This window comes from Pelodiscus sinensis, chromosome 1 (genome assembly GCF_052426305.1).
Source record: "Pelodiscus sinensis isolate ZL-2025 chromosome 1, ASM5242630v1, whole genome shotgun sequence".
Taxonomy (NCBI): Eukaryota; Metazoa; Chordata; order Testudines; family Trionychidae; genus Pelodiscus; species Pelodiscus sinensis.
The window spans coordinates 5,098,263-5,116,160 of NC_143052.1; the positions used below are offsets into that span (position 1 = coordinate 5,098,263).

Consider the following 17,898-nt stretch of genomic DNA (forward strand, 5'->3'; position numbering starts at 1 on the left):
AATTTTAGTTAGCTGGATGTCCACTTTTCATGGCTGTGGCCAAGTTCCCCGCGGTCCCATGAAGTTTGTTGACAGCCACCAGTCCTGGCTCTCAGTGTCCTGTGCTGTTATGTAGCTCTTCTTCTTAAACCCTTGTTTCCGAGTGGAGCATAGGTCATCTACAATACTCCTCCACTTCACTCTGTCTTGAGACAAAATGTCTAGCTGACTCCAGGAGTACCCCAGTTGTTGTCCTTCAATCTCAGTAGATCTTCTCCACGTTGTCCAAGGTCTTCCTCTTTTGCGTTTTCCTTGCAGGTTCCATGGGAGACCTTGATGGGCTGTGCTGGATGATGGTTTTCTGAGAGTGTGGCCTAGCCATCCCCACTTTCTTCTCTTGATTTGAACGCCAAGTGGGTCTTGTCCTGCTCTGTTCCAAAGCACCTCATTTGTGACAAAGTCCTGCCATTTGATGTGAAGGATTTACCTCCGACATCTGTTTAGGAATGTCTGTAGCTTGTGATTTGAAGACTTTTTAGTATGCCAGGTCTCGCATCCATACACGAGCGCCCTCTTCACATTTGTGTTAAAAATTCGCAGTTTCGTCTTTGCAGGTATTATTTGTGAGCTCCATATGGGACAAAGAGACTTGAACGCAACTGTTGCTTTCCCTATCCGAGCACTGATCTCCTTGTCTATTCCTCCGTCTCTGCCCATAATACTCCCCAAGTAGATGAATTGCTCCGCATCTTCCAGGTCATCCCCTCCCAGTTATTTAGCTCTCATTTATCCCTAAATGTGCTCCCAACAGCCAAGTAAGCAGTGGAAGTGTTGGTAACGCTGCTAGACAATATTGACCTCCCGTAGTCCAGAAAATTCTCTGGTTCAGAATCGGTCAGATCCCGAGAGTCCCAGACTAGAGAGGTTCAACCTGTTCTATAGGGCTACGTCTACACTGCCCTCTCTTGCGCAAAAAAATATGCAAATGAGGTTAAGTGTGGAATATCGCTGCACCTCATTTGCATAATTAATGAGGCTCTGTTTTTGCGCGAGAGGCTTTTACACAAAAAGGAACCATCTACGCTTTTTTTCCGGAAGAATGGCTCTTGCGCAAGAGGGGGGTTTTGCACAAAAAGGAGCAGCGTAGATGGCTCCTTTTTGTGCAGAAGCCTCTTGCGCAAAAACAGAGCCTCATTAATGATGCAAATGAGGCACGGCGATATTCCCCGGTTTGCCTCATTTGCATATTTGTTTGCGCAAGAGAGGGCAGTGTAGACGTAGCCCGGTTGTCCACACCAGCTCTGAGCTGGTCTAGAAAACAGGGTGGTAAAACCAGTGAGATGTGCTAGTGCCTTCTCTACAGTCACCACAGGTGTGCCTTTTCTGACAAAAAAATGCCCTTTTCACCAAAACAAAATTTTCCATAAGAAATTTTAGTTTAGCAGGAAGGGGGAAAAAAGACTTTTCCATTGGAAAAAAATCAGAAGAATGGCTTCTCCACTCCCTGCCTGCAAGGCTGTGGTCCAGTTCCCGTTCGGTCAGTGAATCTCACAAAACCTTTCCTAGAGGGGTGTCCGGCTATGTTTGAGGCTTCCTCTTGGATGGGCAGGTTGGAAGGCTCTGACAATTTCAGAAAGGTAATTGACAAGCCTCTTACAGTCAGGCAGCCAGGAAGCGAAAACATTCTATTTCAGGAGCCCCGAAGAGATTTTTTTTCCTGAAAACCCTTCCCATGCAAAATGTTGCATTTTTTGGCCTTTTGCCCCAGTGTGGGATAAAAGAAAAAATTTGAACGTGCAACATTTTGTGTGTTTTTTTTCCAGCCAACTCTAGTAGACACTGCCTTAGTCTGACAGAACCGTTGCCTACTTTAATAGGTAGCAGGTTTAAAACAAAAGGAAGTTTTTCTTCACACAGTGCACAGTCAATCTGTGGAACTCCTTGCCAGAGGATGTTGTGAAGGCTGGGACTTTAACAGGGTTCAAAAAGAACTAGCTAAATTCATGGATGTTAGGTCCATCCATACTTATTAGCCAGAATGAGTAAGAATGGTGTCCCTAGCATTCCTGGTTCTGTTCACTCCTTTTGGGGCTCCTGGCATTGGTCACTGTGGGCAGACAGGATGCTGGGCTAGGTGGACCTTTGGTCTGACCCCGTGCGGCCGTTCTTATGTTCTTATATACTTCCAGGGTGTGGTGAGAAAATGCTTTTCTGCGTAGTTGATTGGGTTGATTCTGTGTAGTTGATTGTAGTATTTTTTTTAACCTCAATTCTGGGGTTGAGTTTGTCTATCAAGGGAACTTTAAAAAATGTAAAATTAAATCAGCGAGGATGCTTTTGCAGTACTGGATCATCTACTCTCTGAACGGTGGCTATCAGCCACACCTCGCTGAGAGCACATATAATTACACTTCGAGATGTGTTCCTCTCCCAGGGTATCTAAGAGCGTGGAAATAGATTTTTGCTGTGCAGCGGAGCAGAGATGCGGTAGGTGCTGGCTAGTCTAAAGCACCCCTCACTGCACACCGGCTGGCACAGGGAGAGTCCACGGCAAACTGCTTTCCCCTTTTTCTTACTCTTTCTTTTCTGGGGTGGGGTTTGAGTAAGTGGCACATTTATTTTGAAAGCCTTGTGTTGATATTTAGAGTTGAATGCTCAGCTTTAGATGCTTTGAGAAACAAAACAGAAATGGCCCTGAGGCATGTTGGGAAAATAGTCACCTCTCTCCCACTCAGACTGCTCCGCTCGTGAAACAACCCTGGAATACACAAGGTCAAACTGCATATTCGTTGGTTTGCAGAACCAGGGAGAAAAACCCATCTGATAACAGATCAATAAGCAGGATTTATTGCTGGGCTTTAGCACTTCAAGGGTCCAGATTGGGATGTAAAGTCCTGTTTAACTGGTTATCCTAGGGATGGGCAATAATTTTTACAGGGGGGACACAATGAATTTTATACATGGTCATGGGCCAGCTCCACCCCCCGAAGGGGCGGAGACTGAGGCAGAAGAGGTGGGGCCGGGAACTAGCCTTCCCCCAGAGTTGCCTGGGCCAGATGCTTTGAATTAAAATCCCAGGAAAGTTGCCTGGCTGCGTAGCTCCACAACTGGGAGCCGGGAGCTGTTTAAATAGGATCCTGCTGCCTGAACCACCGCCGGGAAATTCGGTGGCATGGGCAGCAGGATATGAATAGAAAGCATCCACAGGCCGGATCCAAGTGTTAGGTGGGCTGGATCCGGCCCCTGGGCTGCATCTAACCCAGCTCTGGGTTAACCAGTTAAACATGAACGGTGGTGGGCCCCGCGGGGCTGGTGCAGCCCCCTGCCTGTGGCAAACGGGGAACTGCTCCAGCCCCTACTAGTTAACCAGAACCGGTAAGCTTCACCTGATGAAAATGAGGCTTACCAGTTAACCGGTTAACCATTCACATCCCTAGGTCTAAATCGCCAGGTGCAGATAAATCATCACATTCGTACTCAGCTGGGAATCGTATTAAGAGCCTGTTTTGTTAAAGCGCTGGCCATCCAAACACTGACTTTGTTCCAATGACGTCTTTGTGTTTCAGAGTTTACTGAAGAAGGGCGGCCACACTGAAATCGAGCCTCTGAATTTCTGTAAAACACAGCACCCAGAGACAGACCGACTGCTTGTGATTATTAGAAACGAGGACATCTCTGTGCATATTCACAAGGTAGGTGCAGAAGCACCTTTCTTGTGCCAAAACTGGAAACACCGTTGCTGACTGCCACGCCCTGTTGTTAAATAGGTTCCAAATGAGACGCCTGGCCAGGGTTTCAGCTGTAATGGCATCCCTGTGGCTGTTGCCATTTAAAGCTAACCTAATCCTTATGCAGTGTGCATGGGGAAGGAGTTGTAAAAACACCCAGGAGCAAAGAGCCCGTTTCTTTCACGGCCATTGTTCCACGTTCGAGCTCAGACTAGCTGGCGACCTCAGAAGCCATTCCAGAGCAGGCAGGGCACCAGGCTGTCTGGGCTGCCTTGTTTAAGCAAGGTTAGCTTTTCCAGAGCTGCACAGCAAACCAGTCTACACTTGGAAACTAACGCATGACCAGAGAGTATTTATCAAAACACCCTTCCTGTCCGTAGCTCTAGCTAGCGACATATTGGGGTGCATTATTAGAAGCACTGCCAGCCGACCTAGGAAAGTGATTATTCCCCTTTAGTCGGCACTGGTGCGGCCACATCTGGAGTAGCATCCAATTCTGGGGCCCCCATTACAGCAAGGATGTGGATGCATTTGGAGAAAGTTCAGCAGAGGGCAACAAAAATGCTTAGGGGGCTGGAGCACATGACTCACAAGAAGAGGCTGAGGGAGTTGGACTTACTCTACAGAAGTGAAGAGTGAGGGGGATTTGAGAGCAGCCTTCAACTCCCTGAAGGGGGTTCCAAAGAGGCTGGAGAGAGGCTGATATCAGGGGTGGCAGACGGCAGAACGAGGAGCAATGGGCTCAAGTTGCAGTGGGGGTGGTCTAGGTTGGATATTAGGAAAAACTATTTCCCTAGGAGGGTGGGGAAGCCCTGGGATGGGTTCCCCAGGGAGGGGGTGGAATCTCCATCCCTAGAGGTTTTTAAGTCTCGGCTTGACCAAGCCCTGGCTGGGATGATTGAGTTGGGGTTGGTCCTGCCTTGGGCAGGGGGCTGCATTTGGGGACTCCTGAGGTCTCTTCCAGCCCCCGGGTTCTGTGCGTCTCAGCCCTTTGTAACCTGCGTCTTTCCAGACGCACTCGAGTTCACTGTAGCCCATGAGCCGGTTTTGATCACTCTGCCTGCTCTCGTGTCTACACAGCACGCTAGGCCCAGGACTGTGGGCTCACTGTTCCCAAGGCCTTGCTTAGGCCTCCACCCTGCATTGCAAACCTGTGTTGAAAAGGGCTGGCCCCGGGTCCCAGGACCGAGCTGCCTGTCTGACTCCAGTCTGTGCCTTGGCCTGCATCCACTCTGCAAGATGATAGAACCTGGACTGAGTCACAGCAAGATGTGGGCCCATCCCCTTAGCAGGGCCCTAGGACAGGGTCCTGAGTTCTGGCCTGCATCAGACTCCCAACTGGCTTGTGTCTGTGGGCAAAAGGTCTTGGGCTCAGACCCGAGTCAGAACCTGGGCTTAGCGTGCAGTGGAGACAAACCCATCGTCCTTGAATTGCTGCCAGAAGCCGCCAGCACTCTGGGAACAGGGTGGTGTCCTTAGCCCTGCCGCTAGGAGTGGGAAATACCTCCTCACTGCACCAGGGATCACTGAGTCCTTGGAGGCGCTGTGCTGTGGAGACTGGGGGGTGGGATGCAGAAAACAGGAGGACATGGGCAGCTTCCCCAAGGTACCAGCAGGGACACAGGATCTCCTGGAAGAAGAAAGAACGTGGCGATGTGGTGAGAAGTCTAACGGGTGAAAAGCTGCGTGCTGTACCCGAGGAATGCTTTTGCCTTTAACAGATCCCTTCCCTGCTGAGATTAAAGCACTGTCCAAACGTAACGTTTGCCGGAGTGGACAGCCCCGAGGACGTAACGGATCAGACGTACCAGGAGCTGTTTCGCATGGGGGGGTTTGTGGTCTCTGATGACGAAGTGTTGGAAACGGTAACGTTAGGTGAGTCTAATTGCGCCCACAGCCCTTATACGCATGAAAATCGCTCTTCTTTGATGCAGGAGGGTGGTCGTTACGGCACTGTAATCAGTCATTGGAAGCCTGTGCGCTATCTAGGGCGTTTTATGGCTCTGGAAGGCCTGGGCATTGTTAGGTGCAGAAGTTACTGCTGATAGTCCCAAAGTCAATTAGGATGGAGCATTTTCCTGAGGAAGAGACAAGTTGCTAGAGGTTTTTTCATTCTAGTTACTGAACGTAAGGCTTGCAAAAGGCATCTGTTTGACTTCCCTCTGCCCACAAAATGGGCTTTCCTTAACCCTGGCAATGAAAGATTATCCCTCAGGCTAATAAGGTAGTGCAATGTCCATGGTCCTGCAGGGGAGACCGATGTACGTCAGCTCACGCCAATGACAGGGTAGCGTTTTGTGGTGTGAACCTCCGTTCGCTAGAAACTAGGTGGAGATTCCCACTCATTGATTTCCCATAGGCCAAACGACAGTGGTTAGTAACATCTTTTGGCTGATACCAACCTTCTCTGGAGTCACTGGTGAACTGGAAGTGAAAGATGCATCTGTTTTGATAACCCCTGAAAATAGTGCAAAACCCAGCTCAGCTTTTTGGCCTTCAGCTTGCTCATTAAGAACATGAGAATGCACCGCTTGGAGGCAGCAATGCTTAGACTTCTGGTTTGCTGGACCCCACTTGAGTCTGACTCTATCCTGAAATGTTCCATTCCCGCAGGTCAGCTGAAGGAAATTGCTAAAACGTTGGAAAAGCTGAACAGTTACGGAAGGTGGAAATGGCTGCTGCATTACAAAGAAAGTAAAAAACTAAAAGAAGACACAAGGTAACAGCAGGGATTTGTCAAGCACAAACCATGTCAAATCCCCTGACAGTTTTCTTTCACAAAGTAGCAAGCCTTGTGGATAGGGGGAACGCAGTAGTTGTGGTAGTTCTAGACTTTAGTAAGACTTTTGATACAGTCTCGCATGAACTTCTCATTTATAAACTAGGGAAATACAACTTAGATGGGGTTACTATAACATGGGTGATGAACTGTTTGGAAAACCATTCCCAGAGAGTTGTTATCAGTGGTTCTCAGTCAAGATGGAAAGACAGATCACGAAGGGTCCTGCAGGGAGGAATTAGTTCTGGCTCCAGTTCTGGTTAGTATTTTTCTCCATCATTAAATAATAGCAAAGAGAGCACACTTGTAAAGTTTGCAGATGATACCAAGCTGGGAGGAGTTGCTTTGGAGGATAGGATTGAAATTCAGAATGATCTGGACAAACTGGAGAAATGGTCTGAGGTAAATAGGATGAAATTCAATAAGGACAAAAATGTGAAGTGCTCCGCTTAGGAAGGAACAATCCGTTTCACACATTCAGAATGGGAAGGGATTGTCTAGAAAGGAGTCCTGCAGAAGGCGATCTAGGGGTTAGATACATAGGAGTCAACAGTGGGGGACTGTTTGCTTTTTTTGCATCATTTTGGGATGTATTAGGAGTGTTGTGAGCAAGACACGAGAAGTCATTCTGCTCTACTCTGGACTGATTAGGCCTCAAGTGCAATATTGTGTCCCGTTGGGGGTACCACATTTCAGGAAAGATGGGGACAAATTGGAGAAGGGTAACAGAAATGGTTAAGGGTCTAGAAAACATGACCTATGAGGGAAGATTGAACATATTGGCTGTGTCTAGACTGCATCCCATTTCTGTAAAAGGGATGCAAATTAGACACATCGCAATTGCAAATAAAGTGGGGATTTAAATCCCCCCTGCTTCATTTGCATAAACATGGCTGCCACTTTTTGCCGGCTCGGAGCTTTGCTGGAAAAAAGCATCAGTCTAGACGTGGAACTTTCGGAAAATAAAGCCTTTTCCAAAAGATCCCTTATTCCTCTTAAAATAAGGAATAAGGGATCTTTCGGAAAAGGCTTTATTTTCCGAAAGATCTGCGTCTAGACTGGTGCTTTTTTCCGGCAAAGTTCCGAGCCGGAAAAACGCGGCAGCCATGTTTATGCAAATGAAGTGGGGGGATTTAAATCCCCACTTCATTTGCAATTGCGATGTGTCTCATTTGCATCCCTTTTACGGAAAAGGGATGCAGTCTAGACACAGCCATTGGGTTTGTTTAGTCTGGAAAAGAGAAGACAGAGAGGACATGATAATAGTTTTCAAGTACATAAAAGGCTGGTACAAGGAACTGAGAAGTACAGTACAAGCTGTGTTATCCAGCATTTTAATATCCAGAAAACTCAGTTAACCAACGTCTGTCATAGAGCAATACCATTCCTCCTTCAGTTAATTGGAAACATTCCGATAGCCATCCGACATCATTTTTCAACATTTTCCAACGGTTGCAGAACGGTTTGTAAACTTGTGGCAGTAAAGTTTGTTTATGGCGTGCTTCTGCCCCGATACCATTATTGGATATTATCCTACCCATCCTGCAACTATGGCGAGCGTACGGTGAAAAATTCATGGACCATTGGTGTAAAAGTTCAAATAACAGCACATTAGATTAACCGGCAACTCCCGTTCCCTATGAATGCCAAATAACAAAGTTTGTACTATAAATTGTTCTCCTTAACTTTGGCGGATAGGACAAGAAGCAATGGGCTTAAACTGCAGCAAGGGAGGTTTAGGTTGGACATTAGGAAAAAGTTTCTAACTGTCAGGGTGGTGAAACACTGGAATAAATTGTCCAGGGAGGTTGTGGAATCTCCATCTGTGGAGATATTTAAGAGCAAGTTAAATATGCGTCAGGGTGATCTAGACCAGTATTTCTCAACCTTTTTTTTTATAAAGTACCCCTTTTCCAAAATATGTGTGTGTGTGTATATATATATATCTCCCTAGTACCTAGTTTTCAGACACACAACATTTTTTTCTACCATTGCAACACATTTGTTTAAACAACTTACTTGTAGCTGGGTAGGCAATGAAATTTTGGGGCATAAAAAGTACAAAAATAATCAAGTGCTGTAAAACAGAAATTCAGTTTTCTCCAAATTTCAGTTGTGTTGACGTACCGCCCCAGACTTTGCTCACGTACGCCTAAGGGCACCCGTACCACTAGTGGAGAAACACTGATCTAGCCAGTACTCACTCTGCCATTAGAGCCTTGCAAATCCATGGATATCTGCTTTATAGCCACAAGTGCGGCTCTGGATATCCGCGGCTCCCTTTTGCTGATACTGATGCACATTTTGTATCGAGATCCCTGCAGATTTGTGGAGATCTGCTCTATATTCGCGGGGATCGTCATCTATGGAAACAAATTTTGTAGCCGCACAGGGTTCTACCTGCCCTGAGATCCCTTACTTTAAGATTCTAAAGTAATGACAACACTGCTGCGATGCGGACTACAGGGGTGTGATTTCTAGAGCACCCTAACACAGTGTTTCTTAAAGTGTGTTTCGTGGCACAGCGGTGTGCCATGAGGCAGTTGGGGGTGTGCCGCGGAGAACAACAGAGTTCAAAATGGCTGCCCTTAAAGGGGCAGGCAACCTTTTTTTCTCTCAATAACTCCCCCCCAACCCTTTTTTTTTCTCAACAAAAAAACCCTTGGTGTTCCTCATTTAAAAAAAAATTATTGTTTGGTGTTCCTCAGTCTTAAAAAGTTTAAGAAATACTGCTCTAACAGGTTGCACTTGTAGACCCTGCCAGCATGAACTACAAGCTTCCTCGTTTGTCTTGACAGCTCTAATTCAAAAAAGATTGCATAATGCATCCATTAAGACCACGCCAGCGGGATCTATGGAGAAGTCTGAGCACAATATGTCAGAGTGTTCTAGAATTACACCCCCAGAGTCCGCACGGTAGCACCTGGTAGACCGGGCCCCAATCTGATTCATTTAGCTTCCAGCCCTTCTTTGTACCTTTTAGCAGCTGTGTTTAAGTAATACACCCTGTCATCGCAGTCTTCATTGAGTCCGGTTTGGACCGAGAAGGATGTCTGCTTTGAATCCGCAGGGAGCCTCAGTTACGGATGTGGATATCCGCAGATCGGTTTTGCCGTTGCAGATACAAATAAGCATCGGACATTTTGTCTTTACTGGGATGAGCCGAGAGTTATACGTTCTGCTCATGGTGCGTCTTGTTTCCGTGAGCAATGTTTTGTTCGACAAGGCCCTGCTCCAGGACGTTTATAAGTAAGATTTTAAAACCAGACTGTAAATCAAGTAGAAATTAAAAAATCGTCTGTTATAAGCTCAGCATACACCCAAAGCTTCAGCGCTCGCGTTGATGTCCCCTTTATGGTTTGCTGCTCTTGGGTTGTGCTGCTGGTTTGTTGTGCGACGTGGGGCTTGATGACAGACAACTCGTTAGCAGAACCCTGAGTAGATCACCCTGTCTTCTCCTCCTCTCCAGAACGCGTCTTTCATCTGCTACCAGTGGGGAATCTGGGAAGAGGCCTCATTGTGTGAAACCATACATAATATTACACACAATGGGAGGAAAAGAGCTGCTGCTTGCAAAGTCAAATGCTCCGGAATTAGAAAAAGACAGAATCAGGCTACGTCTAGACAGCGTGCTCTTTCGGGGAACCAGAAGTATCCCGAAATAATGATTCCGCGTCTTTAAACGCATCCGTTATTTCTAAATAGATTTTGAAATCACGGGCATGCACTGGCGTTCCATGAGGGTTAAGGGACATTTCGGAATAGCGCTTTATTTCGAAATTTGGTTGAAATAAGATACGCAATGTGTGTAGCTCAAATTGCGTCTCTTATTTCGCCCTACAGATGCAGTGTAGGAAGTTTTTCTTCACTCAGCCTACAGTCAACCTGTGGAACTCCTTGCCAGAGGATGTGATTGAAGACTAGGACTTCAACAGGGTTCAAAAAAGAGCTAGATAGATTCATGAAGGTTAGGTCCATCAACGGCTATTAGCCAGGATGGGCAGGAATGGTGTGCCTGGCCTCTGGAGGTGGATGACAGGAGAGGGATCATGTGAGGATTCCTTGTTCTGTTCACTCCTTTTGGGGCACCTGGCGTTGGTCACTGTGGGCAGACAGGACACTTGCCTAGATGCACCTTTGGTCTGACCCAGTCTGGCCGTTCTTATGTGTAGATGCAACCTTAATTCATTTGCCACATGCTTATGCAGGGAAGTGTTTAATTGAATGATCACATACTATCTTTCCATGGGACACCTGCCTCATTCAGTCAGTTACATGTGCAAACTGCAGCTCCACTGAAAACAAAGGGCTGTTGTCTAGGCCATTAAAAAGCAACTCATGCTGCACCGGAGTTGCTGGCATGAGGCCAGATGCTGAAGTCCTTACTGAGCAAAACTGCCGTTGCAATCCCTTACTGTTTGATTTATTGACTTCAGCGTTGGGAGCAGGTTGTGGTTTTTCCACTGGATAGGAAAAAGGAAATGATTCGTGTACAACTTTCCATTGAGCAGTTTCCGATAAAATGGACTTGACTGTATTTCTTTTAAACTGTCTAGTCCAATTGGGCTTCGAGTGAGCTTTGGAAAGGCAGAGTTGTACACAAACTGAGGTTAAAGGGAAGTCAACCTGAAATCTCGGCAATTTTAAAAATGGAGTTGAAAGTGCTTTGTGGTCCCTGCCCTGGCCACCGAGTTCCCTGGCTAATATTTGTGGCATTATTCTCCCCCCATTGGGGTGTGAAAGACTCACACGAACAAGGAGGGGACTTGAGTGAACAGTTTTCCGGAAAAGGACTTTTGCCCGAACGGGAACAGCATAGTTTCTCCGGAAAAGCACTGATGATTTTACATGAGAGCGTCAGTGCTTTTCCGGAAATTCAAGGGGCCAGTGTAGACAGCTGGCAAGTTATTCCAGAAAAGCGGCTGATTTTCTGGAATAAGTGGCCAGTGTAGACACAGTCCCCATCTCCCCATCTCTGTCAGCGACTTGTAAGAACCGACGTGTTAAGGGTTGGTTTCTGTGTACAGAGTCCATATAATAGTATTGCTGCCCTGACAGCTTTCAAAGGAAAAGACTTTGTGTGGATTTGAACATTCCCCTGCTGTTTTCTTCCCCAGCGAGGGAATGGACCAGAAAGTGGAACTTACTAGACTCAGCAGTGACAACTGAGCCGTCAGTTGGCACTGCCCGAGCAGAGAGCAGTACTGAAAGGAAAACTAGTGAAAAGTAAATAGTGATTAAAAACCAACAACAACAACAAAAGCCACGGCAGAGAGTCTGAGAGCCTGGGGTTACAGACTCGAACTCCCGCTCCCGCACTAAACGTAGTCGTATGGATGCTCTCGCTCGGACCAGGTGGGTTTCCGAGCCTGGCTGTAGCCGTAGTGGGAGAATCTATGCCAGTTGTGGGCAGTGTGCAGTTTGCTGTTCCAGGCCAATGGGAGATGTGGGCGGCCGTACCTGTGGACACAAGGTAAACAACCTGTCTGGGGGCTCGCAAGTCTCTTACCCGGATGAGCTGCATGCAGCCTGTGGGTTGCAGGTTGCCCACCACTGATCTGTGCTGCTATTTTTGGTGCCGTTGGGGCTCTGAGACTCACTGCTGTGGGGCGGACATGCTCTACACAGGCTCTTCTGCAGAATCTACCAAAGATTCTGCACAATGTTTCGCACTCCCAGGCCTCTCTGTCGGTGTTAGCTACATCGACAGAACCATGTCTTCATTCCAGGAAAGAAAAAATGCTGCTGTGATCGATCTTCCTGAGTTTGATTTAGCAGGTCTAGTTAAGACCCCCTAAATCAAATTCAGAGGTTGCCTCCATTGGCAGCTGATACCCCTGCTCCTGTGAGGAGTAAGGGAAGCCGAAGGGTATGTTTGCTCCCATTGACTTCCCACTGTGGGGACAGCAGGAAAATATGAATTAAGGTACATCGACTTCAGCTACATAATTAACGTAGCTGGAATTGCAGATCTTAATTCAACCTTCCCCTTTAGTGTAGACCTAGACGTAGACCAAAGCAGCCCTTCTCAAGAACTGCTACCGTGTTGGTAACACGAGACCTCAGGCTAGCTAGACTCAACAGCACTGCATAAGGTATGCAGCTCCAGCTACTTAGAATATGTAGTTGGAGTTGGCTTACCTTAAACCAAGCTTGGTGGCGTCCTCTCAGCGGGAGGCTAATGAAAACAAACACTGCTCGCAGAAGCAGGAGTACTGGCCACCTGCAGGGGTGCCCTCTGAGTTCAATTTAGTGGGTCTTAACTAGGCATGCTAAATCGAACTCCAGAAGATCGATCACGGCCACATCGATCTTCCATAGAGAGAAAACATGGCCTCTGCTGACAATAACAAGCCACCCTGAGATCTCTTGAGCAGTGGTCAGATGTTGTTTCATTGGCTCCGGTTAAAAAGCATACAGACCTATAGGGAGGAAGGTCCCAGGGAAAAGAATGAGCATCTAGAACAGTGACTCCCAAACTTTTCGGCATCACGCCCCCTTTTTGATTTTTTAGAAACCCTCACGGCCCCACCCCCCCCCCAAAATAGCAGCAAAATTTGTTGAGCAAAAAAAAAAAGGAAGTGACCGGGGCAGCAAAACTTGATGGGGTGGGGGCTGGGTCACCTTGCACACCTCCCCCGCCCCGGAATTTCTTCACGCCCCGCCAGTTTGGGAATGCATGGTCTAGAACAAAGGCCTGAAATGCCCACGATTACTCTGTCTGGAATTTGTAACTGGCACTGTGGCTCACTGGGTAGAACTTGCTCTTTGCCAACAGGGTGAATCCTGCAGCCCACAAGAAGAACTTGATCCTGAAATCGGGCCAGGAAGCGAATACCATCGATGTCCTTCACTACCACCAGTGCGACTCCAAATCGGGCACCAAGTCCGAACATCTCAAGTGCTTGTTGAACTTGCAGGTTCAGCATGTCAGCGCTAGGTTTGCCGTGTACCTCGCAGGTAAGAGCTCAGCTCAGGACATCGCTAATGGTTCGCTCTGCGGTAGCCTCCTGGGGCGTAGTCGGCATGGCGGCCTCCCTGCGCTCGGTGCTGTACAACCTTAAACCTGACGGTCCCGGCCCTCAAATTGTTTGGCATCTCACAAAGCGCAGGCCTGAGAGAGAGACGTAAAGGACTAGTCGACTGTCCGATAAGTAAATGCTTATCAGATAGTCAACAGGATAGTCGACTAGTCTTCCCCCCCCACCCCATAGAGGCAGCAAGTGGGGGGGGGGGAGAAAAAGGGGGTACTTAAAAGCAGCAGCACCACACGGAGCCCAGGATCAGCTGGGGCGTCCCCACCTGACCCCCGGACTCCATGCAGCATGCCAAGTTTGAAATGTACGAGAGTTCCTCGTGAGGGCTCTTGTGCCTTTCGAAGCAGAAGCGCCCACGCGACGTTCCAACTTTGAAATACACAAGAGCCCCCGCTGGCTACTTGACTAGAAAATTAATGGCTAGTTAACATCCTGAGCATGAGAAAAGGGTAACCACAGCAGGAACATCCCATTACCCAGCGATCTGGATTCTGTGAACACTCCCTGTCGATGCCAAACAGATTTTGACATTGCGAGTAAAGGAGAGTTGAGTCCTCGTCAACTCAAAGTTTATAGGCAAGTACCTGGAGCATCCTCTTGATAAGGGGGATGCGTCTCTAGCGTAGAAGCACAGACCTCCCGGAGTCCCCGTTTTGTTACCGTCCGGGTGTTTTACTGAAAAGCAGCATGATTTGTGCGTCTGTTTGAAGAAGGGTGATGATGGGAGGATGTGGAGTGTGAAAATGCGATTGAAAATGTAACCGAGGAACCGCTCACAATCCCAGAGGCTCTACGCGCCGCAAGATCTGCAGGATAAAGCTTAAATAAGCATCGTGGGCAGGGACAGTCTGGTTTAAGATTGTACAGCACCGAGCGCAGGGAGGCCGCCGCACCAACTACGCCAAACAAGCTTTATCCTGCAGCGCTCACAGCAGAGCGTCCCTGGGCGCGGGACGGCAGCCCGGGATGCCAGCGTGTAATCTGTGGCGAGGGGGGTGGACAGAGGGCAGCCGGGCTCGCCACAGACAGGGTCTGCTCCAGTGGGCCCCACAGGGCTGGAGCAACCCCCCCCCAGGGCAGGCAAGGAGCTGTTCCAGCCCCTGCCGGTTAACCTTGTACATCCCTAGTGCTAATGCTTCCCTGCCTCGCCAGCCTGCACCCAGACTCGTCATGTGCTCTGTGAGCTTTGCACGGAGGAGTCTTTTCTTGTGCCACCGACCAGTGGAGGAGGGTAGAAAACAGGAGGAGCCGTGAAAAAGGCCTGGCTAATTGCGAGACCCTAGATCACCGCTTTGGGCCTTACAAGCGTTGAAGGAATTACAGCATAGAACAGCCTTAAGCAGGGATAGCGTTAAGCGGCCTTTGGAGACGTCGAAGCATAGAGCAGTGTCACACAGCGCAGGATACGATCCAGGTCGCCCACCTCCTGAGCACCTGTGTCCAGCATTCCACTGGCTCGGGGCAAGTACGTTTGGTTTTTTTGTCAAGCAGATAAACGGGAATTATTTCATTGCCGTTCATCACAATGATGGGCAGGAGAATTTTCTGTCTGCTTTGGTAAATGTTGGGGCCCTTTTGCAAGGCTGTTTAATGCGTTAATGTGTTTACTTATTCCCACAATATAAGAACCTGGGCTACGTCTAGACTGGCATGATTTTCCGGAAATGCTTTTAACGGAAACGTTTTCCGTTAAAAGCATTTTTGGCACAGAGCGTCTAGATTGGCAGGATGTTTTTCCGGAAAAGCACTTTTTGCGGAAAAGCGTCCGTGCCAATCTAGACGCGCTTTTCCGCAAAAAAGCCCCGATCGCCATTTTCGCCATCGGGGATTTTTTGCGGAAAACAAATCTGAGCTGTCTACACTGGCCCTTTTGTGCAAAAGCGTTGCGCAGAAGGACTTTTGCCCGAACGGGAGCAGCACAGTATTTCCGCAAGAACACTGACAATCTTACATGAGATCGTCAGTGCTTTTGTGGAAATTCAAGTGGCCAGTGTAAACAGCTGGCAAGTTTTTCCGGAAAAGCGGTTGATTTTCCGGAAAAACTGGCCAGTCTAGACACAGCCCTGGGGTCACCAAATGAAATGAATAGGCAGCAGGCTTAAAACAAACAAAAGGAAGTTTTTCTTCACGCAGCGCACAGTCAACCTGTGGAACTCCTTGCCAGGGGATGTGGTGAAGGCTAGGACTTTAACAGGGTTCAAAAAAGAGCTAGAGAGATTCATGGAGCTTAGGTCCATCAATGACTATTAGCCAGGATGGATAGGAATGGTGACCCTAGCCTCTGTTCGTCTGGAAATGGGCAACAGGAAAGGGATCACGTGAGGATTCCCTGTTGTTCCCTCTGTCTGGGGCATCTGGTACTGGCCGCTGTCAGCAGACAGGACACTGGGCTAGATAGACCCTTGGTCTGACCCAGGCTGGTCTGTTCTTATATTGTATCTTTTTTATTGACTGCTCAACTGGAATCTGCCAAAATTTGCAAAGCAGCCAATAACACAGAACGGGTCAATTTGTGCAGACGAGCCGCTCCGCTCGTACAGGAGGCAGCCAGGAGCCGGCCGATCGACCGTGCCGAGTGATGCTCGGTTTTCTCTCAGCAAACCCAATGGGTTTGATTCACGCAGGGTGTTCTTACGGCTGCTTTTCCGTTTGCAGAGAAGCCCAGCACCTGCCGCGAGGTCTTTGAAAGCAAAGGGATACTCGTCACCGATGTAAATAACTTCCCCGGGACGGTGCAAAAGCTGGTGGCCCCCTTTCACAGCAGCTATTGGTAAGAGAAACCGAGGCAGGCTGCTGCAAACCCCTCTACCGGCCAGGGACCCGGCTAGGACTTGTAGACATGCAGCGCCAGCAAATCCAGTGCCAGCCGTCTCCCGCGAGAGGGAATTGATCCGTGCTCAGGGTGGGCAGAGCCAGGAGGCTGGAGGTTACAATTACTAGCCTGTTCCTTAAGGGGGGTAAATAGCTTGTACTTGTCCAGCTTCCTCCGGGTCCCTGCAGGCGTTTGCCGGCTCAAGGGCTCCATCTGCTGCCTTCCTAACAAAACCCTTTGTGTGTTATCGCCAAGATGCAGGAGCTGGGATTCCCGAGGGCTACCACCCTTTGCATCATGGGCTCAGGCCCCACAAGCATCAATACAGCAAAATGAGCCAAGCCGGGTATTCCCGGAGAGCTGGCTGCCTTCCAGCGCTGGCCGAGGGACCAGCAGGGTGCAGGAAGTGAGCCTTTCCTGCCTGTCCCGCGCCCCTCTCCCCGCCCTCCTCCTCCTGCGTCCATTCCTGGCCACTACTCCCACTCCTTCCCACCCTGCCACTGGGGCGGTCCCTGCCTAGCTGTCCTGCTGCTGCTGCCCCTGATCACGCCTCCCTCCTCTGACAGTTTAATAAAGGGAACGAGGAAAAGTCGGAAAGACTTGCTACCAAACATCAGGCCCTCGGTAGCTTTCTCGCGGCTGTTCCTGGCGGCGTTGGCGGGCGTGTAACCCCTCAGGGCCTATAGGTTGAACCTGTCGAGTCCAGAACTCTCTGGTCCGGCAACACCCATGATCCGGCATGGTTTTAGTTAGCCCGATGTCCACTTTTCATGGGAGTGGCCAAGTTTCTCGCGGTCCCATAAAGTTTGTTTGCAGTCCCCAGTCCTGGCTCAGTGTTCTGTGCTGTTCTTTTGAGCTCGTCTTCTACGAGCCCAGGAAGCAGGGGAAGTGTTGGTGATGCTGCTCGACCATATTGGCCTCCTGTGGTCTGGCAAATTCTCTGGTTCGGAATAGGAATGTTAATTTTTGATTAATCGGCTAATCGAATAGTCAATAATTTGCATCGACTATTCGATTAGTCAATAAGGGTGCCTCCACCTCTGACAGCCCTGCAGGGAGCACAGAGCCAGTGGGAGATGGAAGCAGTCGCAGATTCCACCCTCTTGTGCTGTGAGCGGAGGCAGCAATGTGGGGGGGGGAGCGACTGGTCGACTAGTGTGTCGACTGTCCGATGAGCATTTGCATATCGGAGAGTCGACTAGTTGTTCCCAGCCCTGGTTCAGAACCGGTCAGGTCCCGAGGGGGCCGGCCTACAGCTTCCCCCGCTGTGCTAGTCTGAGTCGAGGTCTCGCGTTAGCCAAGCGCCCTCGTGCTGCAAAACACTCCCGGGAGCGTACTGGGAGCACCGGGCTGCAGCGTCTCCTGTCCCTTCCTCCAGCAGCCCTCAAGCTTTACCCCAAGGCCCCTGCCTCGTGCAGAGACCGGCCGCTCCCATACAAAGCCCCACCTACCGTGAGCTGGAGAGGGGCGTGGCCAGCCGGCAGCCCCGGCGCACCCTGCAGTGTGCAGAAGCCCTTAGCGTGCAGGTTGTTCCTGCCCGGCCTTTCCAGGAGGCAAGCGGGG

General features: G+C 49.1%; 1 protein-coding gene across 3 annotated transcripts in view; it reads left to right on the forward strand.

The window, feature by feature from the left end:
- Positions 1 to 17,898, forward strand: part of TASOR2 (transcription activation suppressor family member 2) — a 93,000-nt gene that overhangs the window by 73,692 nt on the left and 1,410 nt on the right. For 2 of the 3 annotated variants that reach the window (XM_075925098.2, XM_025183209.3), the window contains exons 19-23: positions 3,546 to 3,671; positions 5,429 to 5,582; positions 6,321 to 6,426; positions 13,265 to 13,446; positions 16,179 to 16,293. In XM_075925098.2, coding sequence (XP_075781213.2) covers positions 3,546 to 3,671; positions 5,429 to 5,582; positions 6,321 to 6,426; positions 13,265 to 13,446; positions 16,179 to 16,293 — 683 coding nt within the window. Of the gene's footprint in view, positions 1 to 3,545; positions 3,672 to 5,428; positions 5,583 to 6,320; positions 6,427 to 13,264; positions 13,447 to 16,178; positions 16,298 to 17,898 lie in introns of those variants that run through there. The other variant, XM_089777983.1, reaches the window with a different exon arrangement.